Genomic DNA, 19312 nt, shown 5'->3' on the forward strand with positions numbered 1-19312 from the left:
CATTACACTGTCAGTAGACAAATGTTTTTGTCTTATAATGTAGCCATTAAAATAAGAATGGAAACATCTATCCCACTGATTTTAAATATTTATTAAATTAAATAGAGAAAGTTACTTTTAAGGTCCCCTGGAATAGTTAACTCATTGTCCTTCAGGAGTATCGTAATGTTACTTTGTTGTTTGGTACAAAGGATTTCTCTCCATTTAACAGGTCTACTTTTTGCTATATGTTTGACTGAATTTCATGGTACATTCAGGATTTGAGTAAATCAGCATGCAGTATGTTTGTCAGAAATGTATCTTCATTGTATGCTAGCATTTTTAAAAAATGGTTGGCTTACCCATTTCTAATTAGATTACTACAAGCTACAGGTTTTTCCAGCAAGTGTTTATGTAAAGAATCGTTGTCTTGTGAAGTTATTGCTTGCGGTAATAAACGTATCTAATTTTACTATGTGTTTTTGAAATGGTCAAAGAAGGGATATATCAAGGCGCAAGATAGGCAAACAGAACATTTTGGGCTTGATTCAGTAGTATTTGTATTTTTAATAGATTGCAAATAGTATATCCAGAATAGAAATGTTAAAGGCACATATATTTACAATAGCTAGGTATTCCAGTGTGCAAAAGGTTTGACTGAAACAATAAAAGTACTCAGAAATCAGCTTTGAATTGAATTCACTCTACTTTTTGAGTTCCTTAGAATTTTGGACTTTTGTCTGCAAACTTCCTGAAGAGCTCTACAGAAGTTGATCCAATAAAAGATACTACCTCACCCACCTTGTCTCTCTGTTCAATCTCTTTGTGAACTTCTGTATTATTGACTGTTCGGGGTGCACTTCAAGTTTGTTAATATAGGGCAGATGGGACTTATCACAGAGTAGAAGTAGCATTGTATTTTTCCAAACATACTCTGTAGTAGTGGGGTCATCTAGTGGAATTCTGATCCCAGCCCTACTCATTCCATCTGTAGTCAAACTATTTTAGATCCTTAGGAATATTCTGGATATGTACAAAACATGTATGACTCTTCATTACTGTTGTACTTTTCATCTTCAAGATATTTTACCAACAAGTGTCACAACAGGCCTCTGAGGTTAGGTAAGGTATTATTTTCCCCAATATACTGATGGCTAAAGTGAAGCACAGAGAGGGGTGAAGTGACCTCCCTAGGTCAGGCAGTGAGTCAGAAGCAGAGCTGGGAATAGAACAGAATTCTTACCTTCTGGTTTTATAGTCTAACCACTAGAAAATGCTCTTTTCCCTTTTTTAAAAAAAAGTTTGTATACAAGAGCTAGTTATTTATTTGGTGAAAGTCAGCAGGGCAGAAACCACTTTCAGTTGGTTTCTCAGAAATGAAAACTGTATTTCAGTTGAGCTGTTTGATCCTGGGGAACTATCAGGTGTAAACTCTGTAGCTGTAGCCATGTCAGTCCCAGGATATTAGAGAGACAAGGTGGGTGAGGTAATATCTTTTATTGGACTAACTGTTGTTGGGGAGAAAGACAAGCTTTTGAGCCACATAGAGCTCTTCTTCAGGTCTGGGAAAGGTACTCCCAGCATTACAGCTTTATTGCAACAATCAGTAACCCGCTAACCCCCTCTTTTTGTCCTATGACTGCAGAGGTGTTAATGGGCCACTTTACCTTGAATGAACCTCCCTCCCTTCCTCCATGTGATGGATTGTTGGATAGGCAATCTTCTCCTCCAACCCTGTATTCAGTTCTTCGGCTTTACGGAGCCTATTAAAGACCGTCCGAACCAAAAACAAAAAGAAAGCCCTCTATTTCCGCAGGCTATGCCCTTATGCGGTTGCCATGTCTCTGCCTTCTCTTCATTTTCTCTTAATCTTCTCCTTTTCTGTTTAACTCCTGTCTCCTCCTCCCCCCCCCTTAGGATTTTTTCCTCCATTTTTAAAAACTTTTTTTCATTTTTATATATTTATTTATTCTACCCAGTAGTCAGAATGAATCAAGGATCACAAAGATTTTTCCCTATTTCTGCTACTTCCTTACTGTGCCCCACATACCTTTGAACTAAGGAGAGAGACAGCCCAGCTCTCTAAAAAAAACCACCTCCACAAGGGTAATGGCTGAAACTAGCAGCGCTCCGGGAAGTGTTTTTTCACACCCCTGAGCGAGAAAGTTGCAGCACTGTAAAGTGCCAGTGTAGACAAGCCCTGAGCCAGCAGTGTCCAAACGAAAAGATCTAGCCACGGCAGAGGCTCCACCTCTGCTGTATTGTGGGAAGGGACACAGAAGATCCCCGGTAGTGTGGAGAGAGGACTCTGCAATGACATTGGGTGCTAGCTGGGGCTGGAAGGAGGAAAAGGAAAGAGGATAACAGAGAGAGTGGGAGTGGTAGAGAAAGAGTGCTGGTAGAGCTGGGAAGGAGAAAAGTGAAAGTGCTTGGATGCTAGCTGGGATGGTGAATGAAAGAGGGAGGTATTGTACACCATTTTCCTCAGTGACAAGAGTAAAGTACAACAGAAGGGCATACACCCATTCAGAGAGTCTTTGCTGGCCTGAACTACCTGCTGTATGTGCCTCAGTTATCCACTCAACTGTTTACAGTGCTGGCCTGCCCAACAGTTACCTGACCTGCGGAATATTCTGGTAAGATAAACTGCTATTCAGAAGAATGAACAAGAATAATTATTCTGGTAACATAACTAGAAAAAACATAATTAAGCAAGCTGGTAAAAGATAAAAAATGGTTATTGGAGAGAAGGCAGATGAGGAAAACAGCAGAGGAGTGGGAGGGCTAATGGGAAAAACGGGGCTCACATTTAGTTTTTTGCCTGGTCCCCTGACTCCTCTAGTTTAACAGGCCACTGTCAGTATATATGAATTATTTGGACATTTTAGGCATGGAATAAACATACAGTACATCCATGGTTGATATAAACACAAACACAATTTTCTCACTCATTACTGACCAACAGAGAGGTTTTTTGGTTTTGATTTATTTAAATATAGGAAGTTTTGTTCATAGGGAACAGTTGAGGCTTACACAGTTAGCTGGAGGCATACATAATGAGGCTTTCACACCTTTCTGTGTAGGCACTTCAACTTTGTGTCTCTGTATGTCCTGTTTCTTTCCCTCTCACACATGTCCCCAGTATTCTAACATTAGACTTTCTTCCAGTCATACTGTCAGTTCCTCTGGACCCTGGTGGTTTCTGATCAGGATGTATTATCATTGAAGATGGGATCAAAAAATCTTCAAAGTATTTTACTGTGTGTAGTGCAGGCACATTGACTAAAATCAGTGCATTAACCACGGAGTACCTTTTGGAAAATAGCACTGGTTATCTGAATAGGCACTCTTCACACAAACTTAATAATTTTTGAAATGTCACATAAGTGTTTAACCCACAGCTCCATAACCATAACACATTCCGTCAAATTAGAAAGTACAGGAATGTTGTTTTGTGTGTTGTACAATGTTATGCCAAATGAAAATACAGGAATGTGATGTTGTATTGATGCACTGAAGAGCTACATTTTAGCAGTAGAATATTTGCTATAACAAAGGGAGGGGATACAGTATGCAGTTGTCTCCAGTATTAAGATGTGAAACAGAAACGAGGTGGTTGTCATAAACCCATTCAAACTGTATCTCTATATACTGACATGATTCTCTGAACAGATTAGTTGTCTAAATTTTTTAGTTTTATTTGTTCATGCTGTTGTTGTCAAATATTTAAGATAAAAATATTGAAATAAATATCACACAGTACAGTATGTTCACTAAATCAGTTCAGTTCTCATCACATATTGATAAGATTTGACTTAAAACTCAACTGAATCCTGAACGAAAAGGCATATGGCTTTGTTAAAAGTAAATTAATCCTTACTTTTATCTTTCTGAACAGGACTGTAAATACAGTACACTGGTGCCGTGTATTTAAACCGCCCTTTGCTGCTAGCACAGCACTGTTGTTCTTTCTTTGACGCAGACCCAGACAAAGGCTGAGTGTAGCAAGGAAGCAGACAGCATGCTGACGCCTCCAGTCAGTGCCCCAGCCTGGCTCCAGGATTTGTAAACAGAAACATCCTAGGCTCCAATAAGGCAGACAGTGGCTCTCCTTCTGATCTGCATGCAGGAAGTGCCTGCTTGTACAAGCCCAGCTATTGCACATAAGCACATATAACTCAGTGTTTAGGTTTGGCCGAAACTTTTTACTGTGAAAATTATTGGAGAAGGGAGGGAATATGGGTTTACTGAAGGGAGGGGAACACGACCGTTTCATAGACCGCATTCCTAAGTTTTGTAATAGGAAAAAAAGGATTTTTTTGAAAAAGAAAAGTAATAAAGTTAAAGTTACAGAGTGCTTTCCATTTAAAGGCCTGATTTTTAGACTGCTCACACCTGTGAAAATATACATTTGCAGATCACACAAAGTTGGGAGGTGTTGCCAATATGGAGGAGGACCAGAATATAATACAAGAAGCTTTCTATGACCTTGAAAACTGGAGTAATAGAATTGAATGAAATTTAATAGTGCAAAGTGAAAGGTCACGGATTTAAGGACTAACAAGTATTTTTTGCTATAAGCTGGGTAAATACCAATTGGAAACGACAGAGGAGTTAAAAAACCTGGGTATAACTGGTTGATCACAGGATGATTATGATCCACCAATGTGATGTGGCCATGAAAAAGGCTAATACAATCCTAGGATGCATCAGGCAAGATATTTCCAGTAGAGATAGGAAACTGTTATTACCACTATACAAGGCACTGGTGAGACCTCATCTGGAATACTATATACAGTTCTGATCTCCCATCTTTAAGAAAGATGAATTCAAACTGGAGCAGGTGCAGAGAAGGGCTACTAGGATGATCAGCGGTATGAAAAACCTACCTTATGAGAGGAGACTCAAAGAGCTTGGCTTCTTTAGGCTAACCAAAGGAATGCTGAGGGGAAATAAGATTGCTCTTTATAAATACATTAGAGAAAATAAACACCAGGGAGGGAGAGGAGTTATTTAAATTAAGGGCCAATGTTGGCACAGGAGCAAACGGATATAAACAGGTTTGAAATTGAAGTTTAGGCTTGAAATTAGATGAAAGTTTCTAACCATCAGAAGAGTGAAGTTCTGGAAGGGTGAAGCCTCCCAAAGGGAGCAATGAGGGCAAAAAAACTAAGTGGTTTCAAGACTGAACTTGATAAGTTTATGGAAGGGATGGTATGATGAGATTGCCTGCAATAGCACATGGCCCATCTGCAACTGCTAGTAGCAAATATCTCCTACAGCTGGAGATCTGACACTAGATAGGGAGGGCTCTGAGTTGCTGCAATGAATTCTTACTGAGGTGTCTGGTTGTTGGGTCTCACTGTCTTGCTCAGGGTCAAATGATCGCCATATTTGAGTCAGGAAGGAATTTTCCTCCAGGTCAGATTGGCAGAGACCCTGGTTTTTTTTTCACCTTCCTCTGCAGCATGGGGCACGGGGTCACTTGCTGGTTTAAGCTAGAGTAAATGATGGATTCTCTGTTACTTGAAGTCTTTAAATCACGATTTGAGGACTTCAGTAACTCATCCAGAGGTTATGGGTCTATTACAGGAGTGGGAGGGTGAGGTTCTGTGGCCTGCAATGTGCAGGAGGTCAGACTAGATGATCATGATGGTCCCTCTGGCCTTAAAGTCTATGAGACTATGTAAATATTTTTCCTAGCAGTTTTTCTGCAGTTTCTAGTATTTTCTGATCTGTGAGATATGTCCAAGAATGTTGCTCTTGCGAAATATTTAATTATTGAGTCTGTTGCAATTAAAATAGTTTTAACCTGCCTTTGTAAAGTAGTTTCACTTTCATTGTTCTGGTACATGCGTTCTTTTGTGGCCCAACATTTTAACAGATGCTGAGTAAGTGACGTCCCTCAATTGAAAGCAGTTAGCTGCTCTTTGATTTAATGTCAGAAATGAAAACTAATGGGTTCAACATCAATGTAAGGGGACATTTTATCTTTCAGTGAAGTTTTTTCTCTTCTTTATTAAAGAACATTTTTCTGTATATTTTTAAGTTTTCAGATAAAATGTTCTTGAGGTACTGCTGTTCTGATTGCAAACCAGATATTGTATATGGCTTATCTTCCAGCAGCTAAATGCTATTCTTGAAACCAAGATACAGCGTACTTCATTCAGTCTGCTTTTGGAGGTGAGAACTTCTCTCACTTTACTTCCTCAGTAGCCAAGAATCTATCTCTTTACTTTTTTTAAATGCAGTTTGTTGTGTAGCCTACATTCAGGTTTAATTTCACATTAGCAAGGAACTTCAGATCTATCAAGACTATAATTAGAAACAGTATTTTAATATATGGTAGTCTTTTCACACTGTACTATTAGAAACTAACCCACAGATGTCTCTGGACTCAGAGTAATGAAAACAGAGAGAGAAGTTGGATTGGGCTTTTAAGGACTTTGCTGCCTTTTTCTGTAAAAGAACAAGAAAATGACAATTTTTACACATAAGACTTGAGTCTACATCAATCCCTCCCATACTAAACCAGAGGTACTAGAGGAGGAGGTCTCGGTGAGGACTTCGTTGTGTAGATGTTTCCTACATTATCTCATGACAGGGCGGTGCGGAGAGGGGTGGGGGGGAAGAGATTTTTTTCTACATGCGTGCAAAAATGCCAACGGCCCAAACCTCAACTATAGATTCTGGTGGATTGCATGGAGAGGAGAGATATGCATGGAGGCCCACTGGAGCCACACTACCAAAATCTTGCCCTGCTTCTTCAAGGACCTCTCTGGGGATTCTGCTAAAAATAGGGTGACCAGATATCCTGGTATATCCAGGATATCCAGATATTTTATAGGTACAGTCCCAATTTTGGGATCTTTTTCTTATATAGGCTCCTATTACCCCCACTCCCTGTCCCAATTTTTCACATTTGCTGTCTGGTCACCCTAGTTAAAAAGATATTACAGTCCCAGCTGTATTATCTCTCTGTGCATTCTTTGTGGAGCTAGAGGAGTATGAGTGTTGCCATCTCTCGTGATTTCATTGCAAGTCTTGTGATATTTAGTGTTTTTTTTCTTAAAGCCCGAGTTCTTAGAGTCAAGTGATTACATGGAAATCTCAGTGTGTGTGTGTTTGTGTCAAGGTTCCTCCCCCACTCTGAACTCTAGGGTACAGATGTGGGGACCTGCATGAAAAACCTCCTAAGCTTATCTTCACCAGCTTAGGTCAAAACTTCCCCAAGGTACAAAATATTCCACCCGTTGTCCTTGGATTGGCTGCTACCACCACCAAACTAATACTGGTTACTGGGGAAGAGCTGTTTGGACGCGTCTTTCCCCCCAAAATACTTCTCAAAACCTTGCACCCCACTTCCTGGACAAGGTTTGGTAAAAAGCCTCACCAATTTGCCTAGGTGACTACAGACCCAGACCCTTGGATCTTAAGAACAATGAACAATCCTCCCAACACTTGCACCCCCCCTTTCCTGGGAAATGTTGGATAAAAAGCCTCACCAATTTGCATAGGTGACCACAGACCCAAACCCTTGGATCTGAGAACCATGAAAAAGCATTCAGTTTTCTTACAAGAAGACTTTTAATAAAAATAGAAGGAAATAGAAATAAAGAAATCCCCTCTGTAAAATCAGGATGGTAGATATCTTACAGGGTAATTAGATTCAAAAACATAGAGAACCCCTCTAGGCAAAACCTTAAGTTACAAAAAAGATACACAGACAGAAATAGTTATTCTATTCAGCACAATTCTTTTCTCAGCCATTTAAAGAAATCATAATCTAACACATACCTAGCTAGATTACTTACTAAAAGTTCTAAGACTCCATTCCTGGTCTATCCCCGGCAGAAACCAGTATAAGACAGACCCTTTGTTTCTCTCCCTCCTCCCAGCTTTTGAAAGTATCTTGTCTCCTCATTGGTCATTTTGGTCAGGTGCCAGCGAGGTTACCTTTAGCTTCTTAACCCTTTACAGGTGAGAGGAGCTTTCCCCTGGCCAGGAGGGATTTCAAAGGGGTTTACCCTTCCCTTTATATTTATGACACCATCTCTCGTGATTTCATTGCAAGTCTTGTGATATTTGGTGTTTTTTTTCTTAAAGCCCGAGTTCTTAGAGTCAAGTGATTACATGGAAATCTCAGTGTGTGTGTATTTGTTTGTTTTAAAAACCCTACCGCAAATGGTTGTGGAGAAAAACATGAATATGTGACCTAAGTGTACTCTAAATGCTCAGAAATCAGAAGGCAAATAAAAATATCCCCAAATTTATTATTTAAAAATCTAATGAGTTTTTAAGGCCTGATTCATGATTTTTGAACACTTCGTGTTGGCAATACTGATGATATGAAACACACATATTGACATTGTGGTGTCTCTTGCCTGCCCTCTCCTTCTCCCAGTCTGCTCAGTCCATCCACTCCTCCCTCTGTGAGGTCCAGAAGAGTCCTCCCACTGAGCTATGAGAGGAGATTGACCTCCATTCCATCTGGTAATGGGGACATCTCCACACACAGAGACCCCCTCCATGAACAGATATCAGGGGTACCATCTGGTCCTTGGAATTAAAAAAAAAACAACCTAAATCAGGTACTCTTCAACTATTATCTGTACTACTTATATTACTTACCTTTCTCCATTCTGAAAACTGACCATTTATACCTACCCTTTGTTTCCTATCTTTTAATCAGTTACCAGTCCATGAGAGAACCTTCCCTCTTATCCCATGGCAGCTTACTTTGCGTAAGAGCCTTTGGTGAGGGACCTTGTCAAAGGCTTTCTGAAAATCTAAGTACACTATATCCACTGGATCCCCTTAGTCCACATTGTTGTTGACCCCCTGAAAGAATTCTAGTAGATTGGTGAAGCATGATTTCCCTTTACTAAAACCATGTTGATTCTTCCTTAACAAATTATGTTCATCTATATGTCTGACAATATTGTTCTTTATTATAGTTTCAACCAGTTTGCCTAGTACTGAAGTCAGGCTTACAGGCCTGTAATTGCCAGGATCACCTCTGGAGCCCTTTTTAAAAATTGGCATCACATTAGCTATCTTCCAGTCATCTGGTACAGAAGTTGATTTAAATGGTTACAGACTACAGTTATTAGTTCTGCAATTTTACATTTGAGTTCCTTAAGAACTCTTGGGTGAATACCATCTGGTCCTGGTGACTTATTGCTGTTTAATTTATCAATTTGTTCCAAAACCACCTCTAATGATACCTCAATCTGGGACAGTTCCTCAGATCGGTCACCTAAAAAGAATGGCTCAGGTTTGGGAATCTCCCTCACATCCTCAGCCTTGAAGACCGATGCAAAGAATTCATTTAGTTTCTCCGCACTGGCCTTATCGTCCTTGAGTTCTCCTTTAGCACCTCGATCATCCAGTGGCCCCACTGGTTGTTTAGCAGGCTTTCTGCTTCTGATGTACTTTAAAAAAAAATTGGTATTACTTTTTGAGTCTTTGGCTAACTGTTCCTCAAATTCTTTTTTGGCCTTCCTAATTGTATTTTTACACTTAATTTGCCAGTGTTTATGCACCTTTCTATTTTCCTCACTAGGATTTAACTTCCGCTTTTTAAAGGATGCCTTTTTGCCTCTCACTGCTTCCTTTATTTTGTTGTTCAGCCACGGTGGCTCTTTCATGGTATCTTTAAAAAGTTTTCATGCAGCTTGCAGAGATTTCACTTTTGGCACTGTACCCTTTAATTTCTGTTTAACTAACTTCCTCATTTTTTTGTAGTTCCCCTTTCTGAAATTAAATGCTACAGTGTTGGGCTGCTGTGGTGTTTTTCGTGCCAATGGGAGCTGCGGAGTCGATGCTAGGGGCGGGGGCAGCGCACAGAGACCTCCCTCCCCAGGGGCCGCAGGGATGTGCTAGCCGCTTCTGGGAGCGGTGCAGAGTGAGCACGGGCAGGAAGCCTGCCTTAACCCCTGCTGTGCTTCCGGTGACAGCGGCTGGGGGCCCCTGAGCCCTTTTAAATCGCCCAGGCCCCTGGGCAATTGCACCCTTTGGTCCCCCGTTGGTGGGCCTGGCCGGGGTGCTGGTGGCCCAGTGGAGTGTCCAGCCTCCTCGGGCAGTGGGTCTGCAGCTCCTGGCCTCCACAGATGGTGGGGGCCCCCCGCAGCTGGAGCTCTGAGCTGCTGTAGGCAGCGCCCCTCCCTCCCCCACAGCTCCCGGCCAACGCAGGCGGTGGGGCTCCGTGCAGCTCCCGGCCACGGCAGGTAGCGGGGCCATAGCTCCTGGCTGCGGTGGGGCTCCCTGCAGCTCCCGGCCACGGCAGGTAGCGGGGCCACAGCTCCTGGCTGCGGTGGGGCCCCCTGCAGCTCCCGGCCACGGCAGGGAGCGGGGCCACAGCTCCTAGCTGCGGTGGGGCCCCCTGCAGCTCCCGGCTGCTGCAGGGAGCGGGGGCACCCCGGAGCTCCGAGCCTGGGAACCCTGGAGCACCAAGTCCCCACTGGTGGTGGGGCACCCAGAGCTTGGAGCAGCCCCCGCATCCATCCAACCTCTGCAGGTGGTGTGGGGCCCCACAGCTGGGCTCCCTATTTTGTCAGGGATATTTTTAGTAAAAGTCAGGGACAGGTTACGGACCTCCATGAATTTTTCTTTATTGCCTGTGACCTGTCCCTGACTTTTACTAAAAATATCCTTGACAAAATCTTAGCCTTACTCATCACTTTTATGCTACACATAAGGCTAATTTGATTCTGGGGTGTATTAACAGGAGTGTCACATGCAAGACACAGGAGGTAATTGTTCCACTCTACTCAGCACTGGTGAGGACTCAGCTGGAGTACTGTATCCAGTTTTGGGCTCCACACTTCAAGAAAGATGTGGACAAATTGAGGAGAGTCCAGAGGAGAGCAACAAAAATGATAAAAGGTTTAGAAAACCTGACCTATTAGGTAAGGTTAAAAAAACTGGGCATATTTATTCTTGAGAAAAGAAGACACGGAGCGGCACCTGATAAGTCTTCAGTTAGTTAAGGGAAGTTTATAAAGAGGACAGTGATCAATTGATCTCCATGTCTACTGAAGATAGAACTAGAAGTAATGGTCTTAATTTGTAGCAAGGAAGATTTAGGTTAAATATTAGGGGGGAAAAAACTTTCTAACTGTAAGGATAGTTAAGCACTGGAATAGGTTACTAGGGGAGATTATGGAAACCCTATCACTAGAGGATTTAAAGAATAGTTAGACAAACACCTGTCCAGAATGGTCTAGTTATACTTGGTCCTGCCTTGGTGCAGCGGAATGGACTAGTTGATTTCTTGAGGTCCCTTCAAGCCCATTTCTATGATTCTATGCTTGCTGAATTTATTCTTTTTTTGTGTTTATACTTTAGTGTGATTTCTTGAGGGGCCAAGTGGATCAAAATAGTTTCAAATATTTTAGCGTATAAATAATAAATGTTTTAACTGCCATTTTTAGTGAGGAGACTGGTACTGGGAATTAGATCATACAGACCAATCAGTGTGAGATTAAAATTTAGAATGACAGCTGAAATACTTGAGCTCTTAGAAACAGTTGATAATATTATGTATCTGTTCAGAGAGCTGGAAGCCAAGCACTGTATCATAAAAGCCCTGCAGGGCCACTGTGAAAGGAAATAATTTTAGAAGCAGCTAGAATTAATTATACTTTCAATGTCCTTTTTGCCTGCTTGTAGAAGCTACATCTTTGCAGCATTCTGTTCAGTTCTCCGCAGCTGAAGGCCACATTGTGCACATATTCTGTAGTTCTATCTTGTATTAAGTTCATGCTTTGAACTTCAGGATCTTCTCTGTATTTGTCTGATCTCATCTCCAGTTTCATTCAAATTCCTTACTTAAAATCACCAAACCAAAAAACCCTGCAATAACAGTTTTGAAATGAATATTTTAAACCTGTCACAACAGAGAAACTTTATTGAGAGCTTTAAGACCCTGATCCTTCAAAGCAATCTGCCTGGGCAGTACCTTAGGACCACGTGGAGTCCCGTATACAGTACTTTGATAGGAGTGCACCGAGGTTGTAAAGGTCTGCCTGCACACAATATTTTGAAGAATAAGAATTCAGACGTGACTACAACAAAGTTAAGGTCCAAGACTGTCATTTTGTTCTGTGTCTAGCACAATGAAGTCCTCCTGGTCCATGACTAGGGCTCCTTGGTGCTATAGTAATATGATAATAACAAGGCCCCATATACTTTGACACAAGGTGGACCTGTATTCTGCTGCAAAGCTGCTTTTGTTTCTGCAACACTCTGGTACATGAGAGACTAGAAATTCTGTGGAAGCTTTGTGCAAATTTTAAGATGGAATTTTTGTTTATTTAAATGTTAAAATGAATATTATTACTACTGTATCCTTTGTGTTACTTACTATGTCTTGATTATGAAAAACTTACATGTATGTTTAACTTTATATGTTTTGAGTAATCCTGGTTAGATCAGCAGGGTTACTCACTGCACAGAGTTAAAAGTGACTCTATATAGCAGGGGTCAACGACCTTCAGCAAGCGACCCATCAGGGTAATCCGCTGGCGGGCTGTGAGACTTTTGTTTACGTTGACCTTCTGCAGGCATGGCCTCCCCGCAGCTCCCACTGGCCACAGTTCGCTGTTCCTGGCCAATGGGAGATGCAGGAAGCAGCAGGCTGCAGTGCTGACCGCCGCTTCCCGCAGCTTCCATTCTCCAGGAATGGCAAACCACAGCTGTGGTGTCGGGGAGCATGCGGGGGGCCAGGCCTGCGGACAGTCAACGTAAACAAAATGTCTTGCGGCCTGCCAGTGGATTACCCTGATGGTCCGCATGCCAAAGGTTGCCGACCCCTGCTGTATAGGATCATGGCCGAAGTAAATTTAGTGTGTCATGTTTGGTGTTAACAACTCTTTGAGCAGAACACCTCTTCTTCAACAATTGTTAGGTTGTCTGAAGAATTAGGAAGACAACACTGTCCTGTTTGTACATTTCTTATGATTATTTATATTAGTTCACATTTTACTGTTTTTCTTGCATATTTAAAGGTTGGAAACTTCATTAGTGTTTTAAATGAGAGCTTACATGTGGAGTACAATTATATGGCAAGAGTTAATTTCACTAAATATTGCAGACAAAAGATCATGGACTACAGAGGCCCCTGGTTAAGGTTGCACATACAACTTTATGGGAACTCCTGCCCCCTTGTGTTTGTTCATTACAATACCGTCTTTATTTAAATAATCACAAACTATTTCTCAAGTAATGCAGTATCATAAAGTGTTTATCTAAAACATACATACATATATGTAGTATCTTCTAGCAGGGTCTCATGTTCTCTGTATGCCAGAAAAACATAATCAGTTAATCATTTACTGTATAAAGTACAAAGCAGACGATACACGCACAAGAGCACTTGAGCTTTAATGGGCAACACAGAGGACTAGTGGAAAGTTGTTTAATGTATATAAAAATATGCATTACAGTACAGTCCTTCATTATTTGATCACATATTACTTCTGAAATATAATATGATATATATAATACACAGAAATCTTCATAGCTATTCCACATTGTCTACTTGTTTATATATATTACACACAAAGAGCTACAATAAATGAATGTTAAGATTCCAAAGTCAAGCACTCAAAAGTAAGAAAATACCACTTTTAAGGTTGCCTATTTAGACTTAACTGGGCCCCTTCTGTGTATGCATTGATAGTCTTTAATTACATGATCACATCCTATTTTTTCTATAGGACCCTTGCCTCATTCAATGTACAGCATGGATGGTGCTCACTAAATAAGCAGCTATTTAGTGTTCCATTTTATCTTCGTCATCCAACGTGCTACCCCAGGCATTATTTATTGCATATTATTCACATCCTGCTCTAAATACAGAATTTATTCACTTCCTCATTGGTTTCTTTTGTAATGTTTCTCATCATTGTGTGTGTGTGTGAGAGTGAGAGAGACAGTGTGTGTGTGATTGTGTTGGGGGACTGTGACTTGTGAGAGGCAGAACGTATGTCGGTGTGAGAGTCTCTGTGTGTGTGTGTGTGTGTCTGTGTCAGTTAGGGAAGTGCACTTTAAGTCCCCCTCCCCTCTATCCCTCCCCCGCTTGGCCCGGCTCCCCGCCGCCCCCCTCCCGCTGACACACGTGGAAGTTTCACTCCTCCTGTCCTTGCGTAGGCAGGCAGGGTCCAGGGAGGGACTCCGCTCCGGGCAGTGGTGGGCCAGGCCACTCTGGGTTCCCCGCGGCTGGGGTGGCAGACGCGGAGGCTGGCGCCCTCAGCTGACTGGCTGAGGAAGGAGGGAGGGAGGGAGGGGGCAGGGTTGAGGTCAGGGAGAAGCCTGCGGGCCCAGCGCAGGGGAGGGGGCGGAGAAGAGAGGATTCCAGCCAGGGGAATGGTGCCCAAAATTTTCAGGTGCCCTACGCAGTCACGTATGCTACGTATGCCTAATAACGGCCCTGACTGAAGGTTTTATAGGACCTTGCAAACAGTGATGTATACACTCTAAATATCATTTCCAAGGCCAACAGCCATTAAGGCCCTGTGACATCTTGTTTGCTGGATTTTCCAGTGCCTAGGGCTGCCCCATTCAGAGTTTATCATAAACTTCCATTATTTCCTTTCTTTGTGCCAGTGAAGATCCTAGATGGTTCATGGGCCTGGTGTGGAAGGGAGTCCCTGGGGGTGAGGTTGTAGGAGAGTGAGCCCTCCTCACACCCAGCACTGGTGGCTCCTGTTCCATGGGGATGGGCCTGTCTCCTGGGTGTGTGTGTTGTGATCTCATGTGCGAGGTCACAGCAACACAGAGGGTCAGCTGGGCCAAGTTTTAGTGAGTGGCAGGCCAAATCTGAGTAGCACTGTAACCCCACGTGCCAGGTTGCAATGCCGCTGATTCAAATCTGACCCAGCAGCACTATTGATATATAAGGTATGGTAGCCCAAGGCCTGGTCTATGAGTGGGAGAACAGCGAAATTCCACCTCAGAATAGATAAAATCATGAGGTTTGACATCTGAGTGGGTGCATTTAGAGAGACTGGGAATCAGTTCAGGGCTTTGGGAAATACCATCAATCTTGGAATCTAACTTGTTTTAATTTCAGCTACTGATTGATTTCCTAGATTTCATGCTGCAATGTATTTCTGAAGGATTATTATTCATTAAAGAAAACTAAGGATTTTAACTATATTAAAATGTCTTGATTTCAGATATAATCTCTGTACAGTTTATAGATTTCAAAACCTAGAGAAATGAGGGATGAGAGGAAAACAAGTGAGTTAGAACTAGAAATCATATGAGGATAGGGGAGCCTTCTGGTGAATTTATATGCCATGTTCATTAAATCAACAAAACCAAATGACCCTTTTAGAAGAAGTCCTAAATGTTAAACTATTATAGCATTTTCAAGTAGCATAATGCACTTGTTACAGCTTCTGTCATTCATAACATTGTTAAAAATAAAAATTGGAGGGCTGGGCCAATCAACCTTGTGTGGTTGTTCTGAATGTTGCCAATGGAAGAAGACAATGATTCAGTTTCCAGTTTTGGTGTCTCACTCTCCATACAGGCAAGGAAGGCCCTGCAGATTCTCCAGAGATAATGTTCTCAGCCATGTTTAGCTAGTCAGCTGTTCTCTCCTCCTTAAATTTCAAGGTAAAAATAAATTAGGGACATATAGTGTAATCCATACAGCATGATTTGCTTCTCATTTCTGTTACTTTGTTTGTTGTATGGTCCTGAATCTTTCTAATGTACATTTAAAAAAAATGACATGTCCTCTTTCTGCTTTCTTTCAGATTCATCTAATTCTTTTCACCGAGATGAGACTATTGTTATTGCCTTGGCCTCAGTCTCTGTATTAGCTGTTTTGATTGCTGCTATATTCTTTGGATATAGGATGCTTGCAGGTAGAATTTGATGTGCTTTTCTTTTTTCATATTATTCTTTTGACTGTTCTTCACAATTATAATTCCCTTACCTCCCTCTATTCCCACCCCTTTAAATACATTTCTTAATGGCCCATAGAAATTTATAAGGACTCCCACACGTTTTCAATGTGGGTTCCATTTTTCTTCCATGAATCCTCTGCTTAACAAATAGCTGGAGTGGAGCCATCAGTCTTCTCTAAGGCCAACACCAGTGGGATTCTGTGTCACGCACGAAAGAATAATTGTGTAGCAAGTAGCCATCACCTTCCCAACCACCTACTCTTCCCATCTTAGTTTTACTAGCTCTGGGGAGAAGGGTTTGCAGTGTTACTCCTGGCTTGGCATGTCCTTCACTGTATCAGCCACTGTTGCTGTCAAGTCCCAGAATAGTTCTGTAACCATTCTCATATGTATTCTTGCATAAAATCTTAACTGTCAGAACTTTTGGTACCTGTATCTGCAGGGGACCGTAAGCAAGGTCTACACAGTATGAACATGATGGAGGCAGCAGCATCAGAGCCTTCACTAGACCTGGATAATCTAAAATTGTTAGAGGTAAGTATGCCACTCAGAATTTCTGCCTCTGTAATTTACTCTTCATTGTTTGCTCCACCTGTGATCAAATTACCTGCCAGATATTGTTGTAATATTTAAGAAACAGATATATGTAATAAATGTGCTATATTTTCCCACTTTTGTATTGTCCTGATTGTATCTGTTGTGAACTGCAGTAAAAACCATAAACACAATCACTAAACAAATAGAGGTTACCTCAGAAATACCAGAAGCCAAAGACATTATTTTACCCTCTCTCTTTACTCACCAGTATCATTGATATTAGTCAGAATGTGCTCTTCTTTTAGAAGAGCATTAACTACTGAAGAGCAGTAGGGGGTACTTGCATATATTGTATTTCAATGTCACATCAGAAATGCTTTTTCTATTTGATAATAGCCATGTTAAAAATATTTAGAAGTACAATATCTTACAGTAATAGTGTGAAACATTGTTATAACATTACTGTAAGTATAGAATCTACTGTGGATTGCAGTAGTACATTTCAATAATAGTGAGGTGCTGCATGTTTCCTCAATCTCCTTCATGTCAAATAGTCTGCACAGTGAGGTGTTCCCCATGTCTATGGCAACTGGACGCAGTCCAGATCTTTTCTCTGGACCTCCGCTTAGGAATCAGGAATAACTCTCCAGAATTCTCTGCCTCTGGGTGGCACAAAAAGCTGACTCCAGGTCTCCCTTTGTATCAGAACTTTCAGAGGATGTATAAAAGATTAACAAAGTGTCTCTGTTTCTTCATTGACTTAGAGGTTTTTCTACCTCAAAACTGTTAAACTTAAAAAATTTAGCACTGAGGAGAGTTTGAAGGACAGCATCGCTGTCCCCGTGTCTCAGAAATGGCAGAGAATGACAGCAGGCCACAGGAACTCAGCTTCCATGTCCCTGTTGAGACACTGCAGTGGGCTGCAGGGAAGTCTGGCTTCTGATGGCATGTAGGCAAGGTCATCTCTAAGATAGCTGAGCAGGCCCCAGTGAAACCAGCTCCAAGTTGGAGTTTGGGCAAGGTCTGTGCCAAGAGAGTTGAGCTGACTTTATGGAAGCTTCCTTCACTAAGACCAGGCCAGAGTCAGTGACATGTTTTCGAGTCCCCATGTCTTCTCCCTTAGTCATGGGACTCCTGTTCGTAGAGTTTGCAGAGCAAACAGGAAGGTTTCACTGGAGCCTCCTGAATCTCCTGGGAAGGCAAGGTTGGTGGGAACCAGGAAGGAAAAAATTCCTGCTCCGAGCCATCATGTAGTCAATGTCAGTGCTGAGGTGGTTGAGAAGGGTGCAAAGCATCCCCCCTTCCCACAAGTTGTTTTACCTGCAAGGCTTCACCTGTCATGAAAAGTGCCTTCATCTGGGAGTGAACCATCTCAGAAAATGAGTGCTTGAGATAGTGAGGGAAGGATATTCAGTAGAACTCACTCATTGTCCCAGGGAGAAGTTTATCCTTTCCCCAAAAAATAATAAACCAACACTATCAACAAGACACTTCATAGAATCAAAAGATGAAGGATGGGATTAGGAACTTTGCTGTGAGTTTTTTCTTAGACCTGTATGCCACAGAGCCTGTGTGTCCATCTGAGACTTGGCGGCTCCTTGAGGATCTTCTTAGAATCTCAGCATTGGATGTGGATGAACTTGAATAGGGTCTGACATGCTCAGAATTGACTTCTGCACTAAATGACTGTGCTCTAAGGAAGGCACATGGTATTGATGATTTGCCTATTGAGTTTTATAAGGCCTTTTGGCCCTTCTTGGGCCTGACTTGCTTCAGGTTTTTCAGGGGGGCATCAGAGACAACGGCTACTCAGTTGTCATCGAGCAGTTCTTCCTGTTGCCTAGGAATTGGGACCTTGGGGAGGTGAAGAATTGGAGACCTGTATTCCTGCTTTGCCCTGAATAGAACCTATTTTCAAATGCCTTGGCAAATAGACTGAACACTGATTGGTTCAGTCATGCACCCTGATCAGACCTATTGCGTTCCTACTGGTCCATTTTTGATAACCTTTTCCTAATGCGGGAGGTAATTTCAGCTTCAAAAATCTTTGATTTGCATATGGGGTTGATTTCCCTTGACCAAGAAAAGGCCTTTGATAATGTAGATCGTAGATAATTGTTTCGCGTCCTTTGTGCTTTTGGTTTTGAGCCCAGGTTTGTCCTCTGCATTCAGTTGCTGTATAATGAGATATATATGCATATATAGTCTTCTTCTCAAGGTGAATGGTGTTTTGAGTGCCCCCTTTCCAGTCTGTAGGGCAGTGGTGGACAACCTGCGGCTTGCGGGTCACACGCAGCCTGTCAGGGTAATCCGCTGGCGGGCCATGAGACAGTTTGTTTACATTGACCATCCACAGGCACAACTGCCCGCAGCTCCCAGTGGCCGTGGTTTGCCATTTTCGGCCAATGGGAGCTGCGGGAAGCAGCGTGGGCCACAGGGACGTGCTGGCCGTCACTTCCCGCAGCTTCCATTGGCAGGGAACGGCGAACTGTGGCCACTAGGAGCTGCGGGAGGCTGTGCCTGCGGACAGTCAATGTAAACACTGTCTCGCGGCCTGCCAGCAGATTACCCTGACGGGCCACGTGCTGGCCGCAGGATACCCACCACTGCTGTAGAGGAATCAGACAGTGTTGTTCCCTGTCTGGATTATTATATGGTCTTTCTATGAAGCCTCTGTTATGCGTGTTGCAAAAGCACCCTTCTGGCCTTTCTCTCCTGTTTGAGCTTGTGTCCCGGTGAGTCTCCAAGTAAGTTGATGATGTGACTCTGTTTATTACTCATGATTGTGATGTTCAGGTTTTGACTGAATGTCAGCACTCTTTTGATCAGGCTTCATCAGCTCTCATAAATTGAGAGAAGAGCGACCCACTCCT

General features: G+C 42.3%; 1 protein-coding gene and 1 long non-coding RNA gene across 4 annotated transcripts in view; one reads left to right on the top strand and one right to left on the bottom strand.

Moving 5' to 3' along the window:
* Window positions 1–19312, top strand: part of BMPR2 (bone morphogenetic protein receptor type 2) — a 170913-nt gene that overhangs the window by 128255 nt on the left and 23346 nt on the right. For all 3 annotated transcript variants that reach the window (XM_073306445.1, XM_078848022.1, XM_073306447.2), the window contains exons 4-5: window positions 15750–15860; window positions 16345–16436. In XM_073306445.1, coding sequence (XP_073162546.1) covers window positions 15750–15860; window positions 16345–16436 — 203 coding nt within the window. The remainder of the gene's footprint in view (window positions 1–15749; window positions 15861–16344; window positions 16437–19312) is intronic.
* Window positions 14108–19312, bottom strand: part of LOC144929133 (uncharacterized) — a 69096-nt gene continuing 63891 nt past the window's right edge. Inside the window, exon 7 of the long non-coding RNA XR_013634440.1 lies at window positions 14108–15593. This is a non-coding gene — a long non-coding RNA (uncharacterized LOC144929133). The remainder of the gene's footprint in view (window positions 15594–19312) is intronic.

The sequence above is a fragment of the Lepidochelys kempii genome, chromosome 11 (genome assembly GCF_965140285.1).
Source record: "Lepidochelys kempii isolate rLepKem1 chromosome 11, rLepKem1.hap1, whole genome shotgun sequence".
Taxonomy (NCBI): domain Eukaryota; kingdom Metazoa; phylum Chordata; order Testudines; family Cheloniidae; genus Lepidochelys; species Lepidochelys kempii.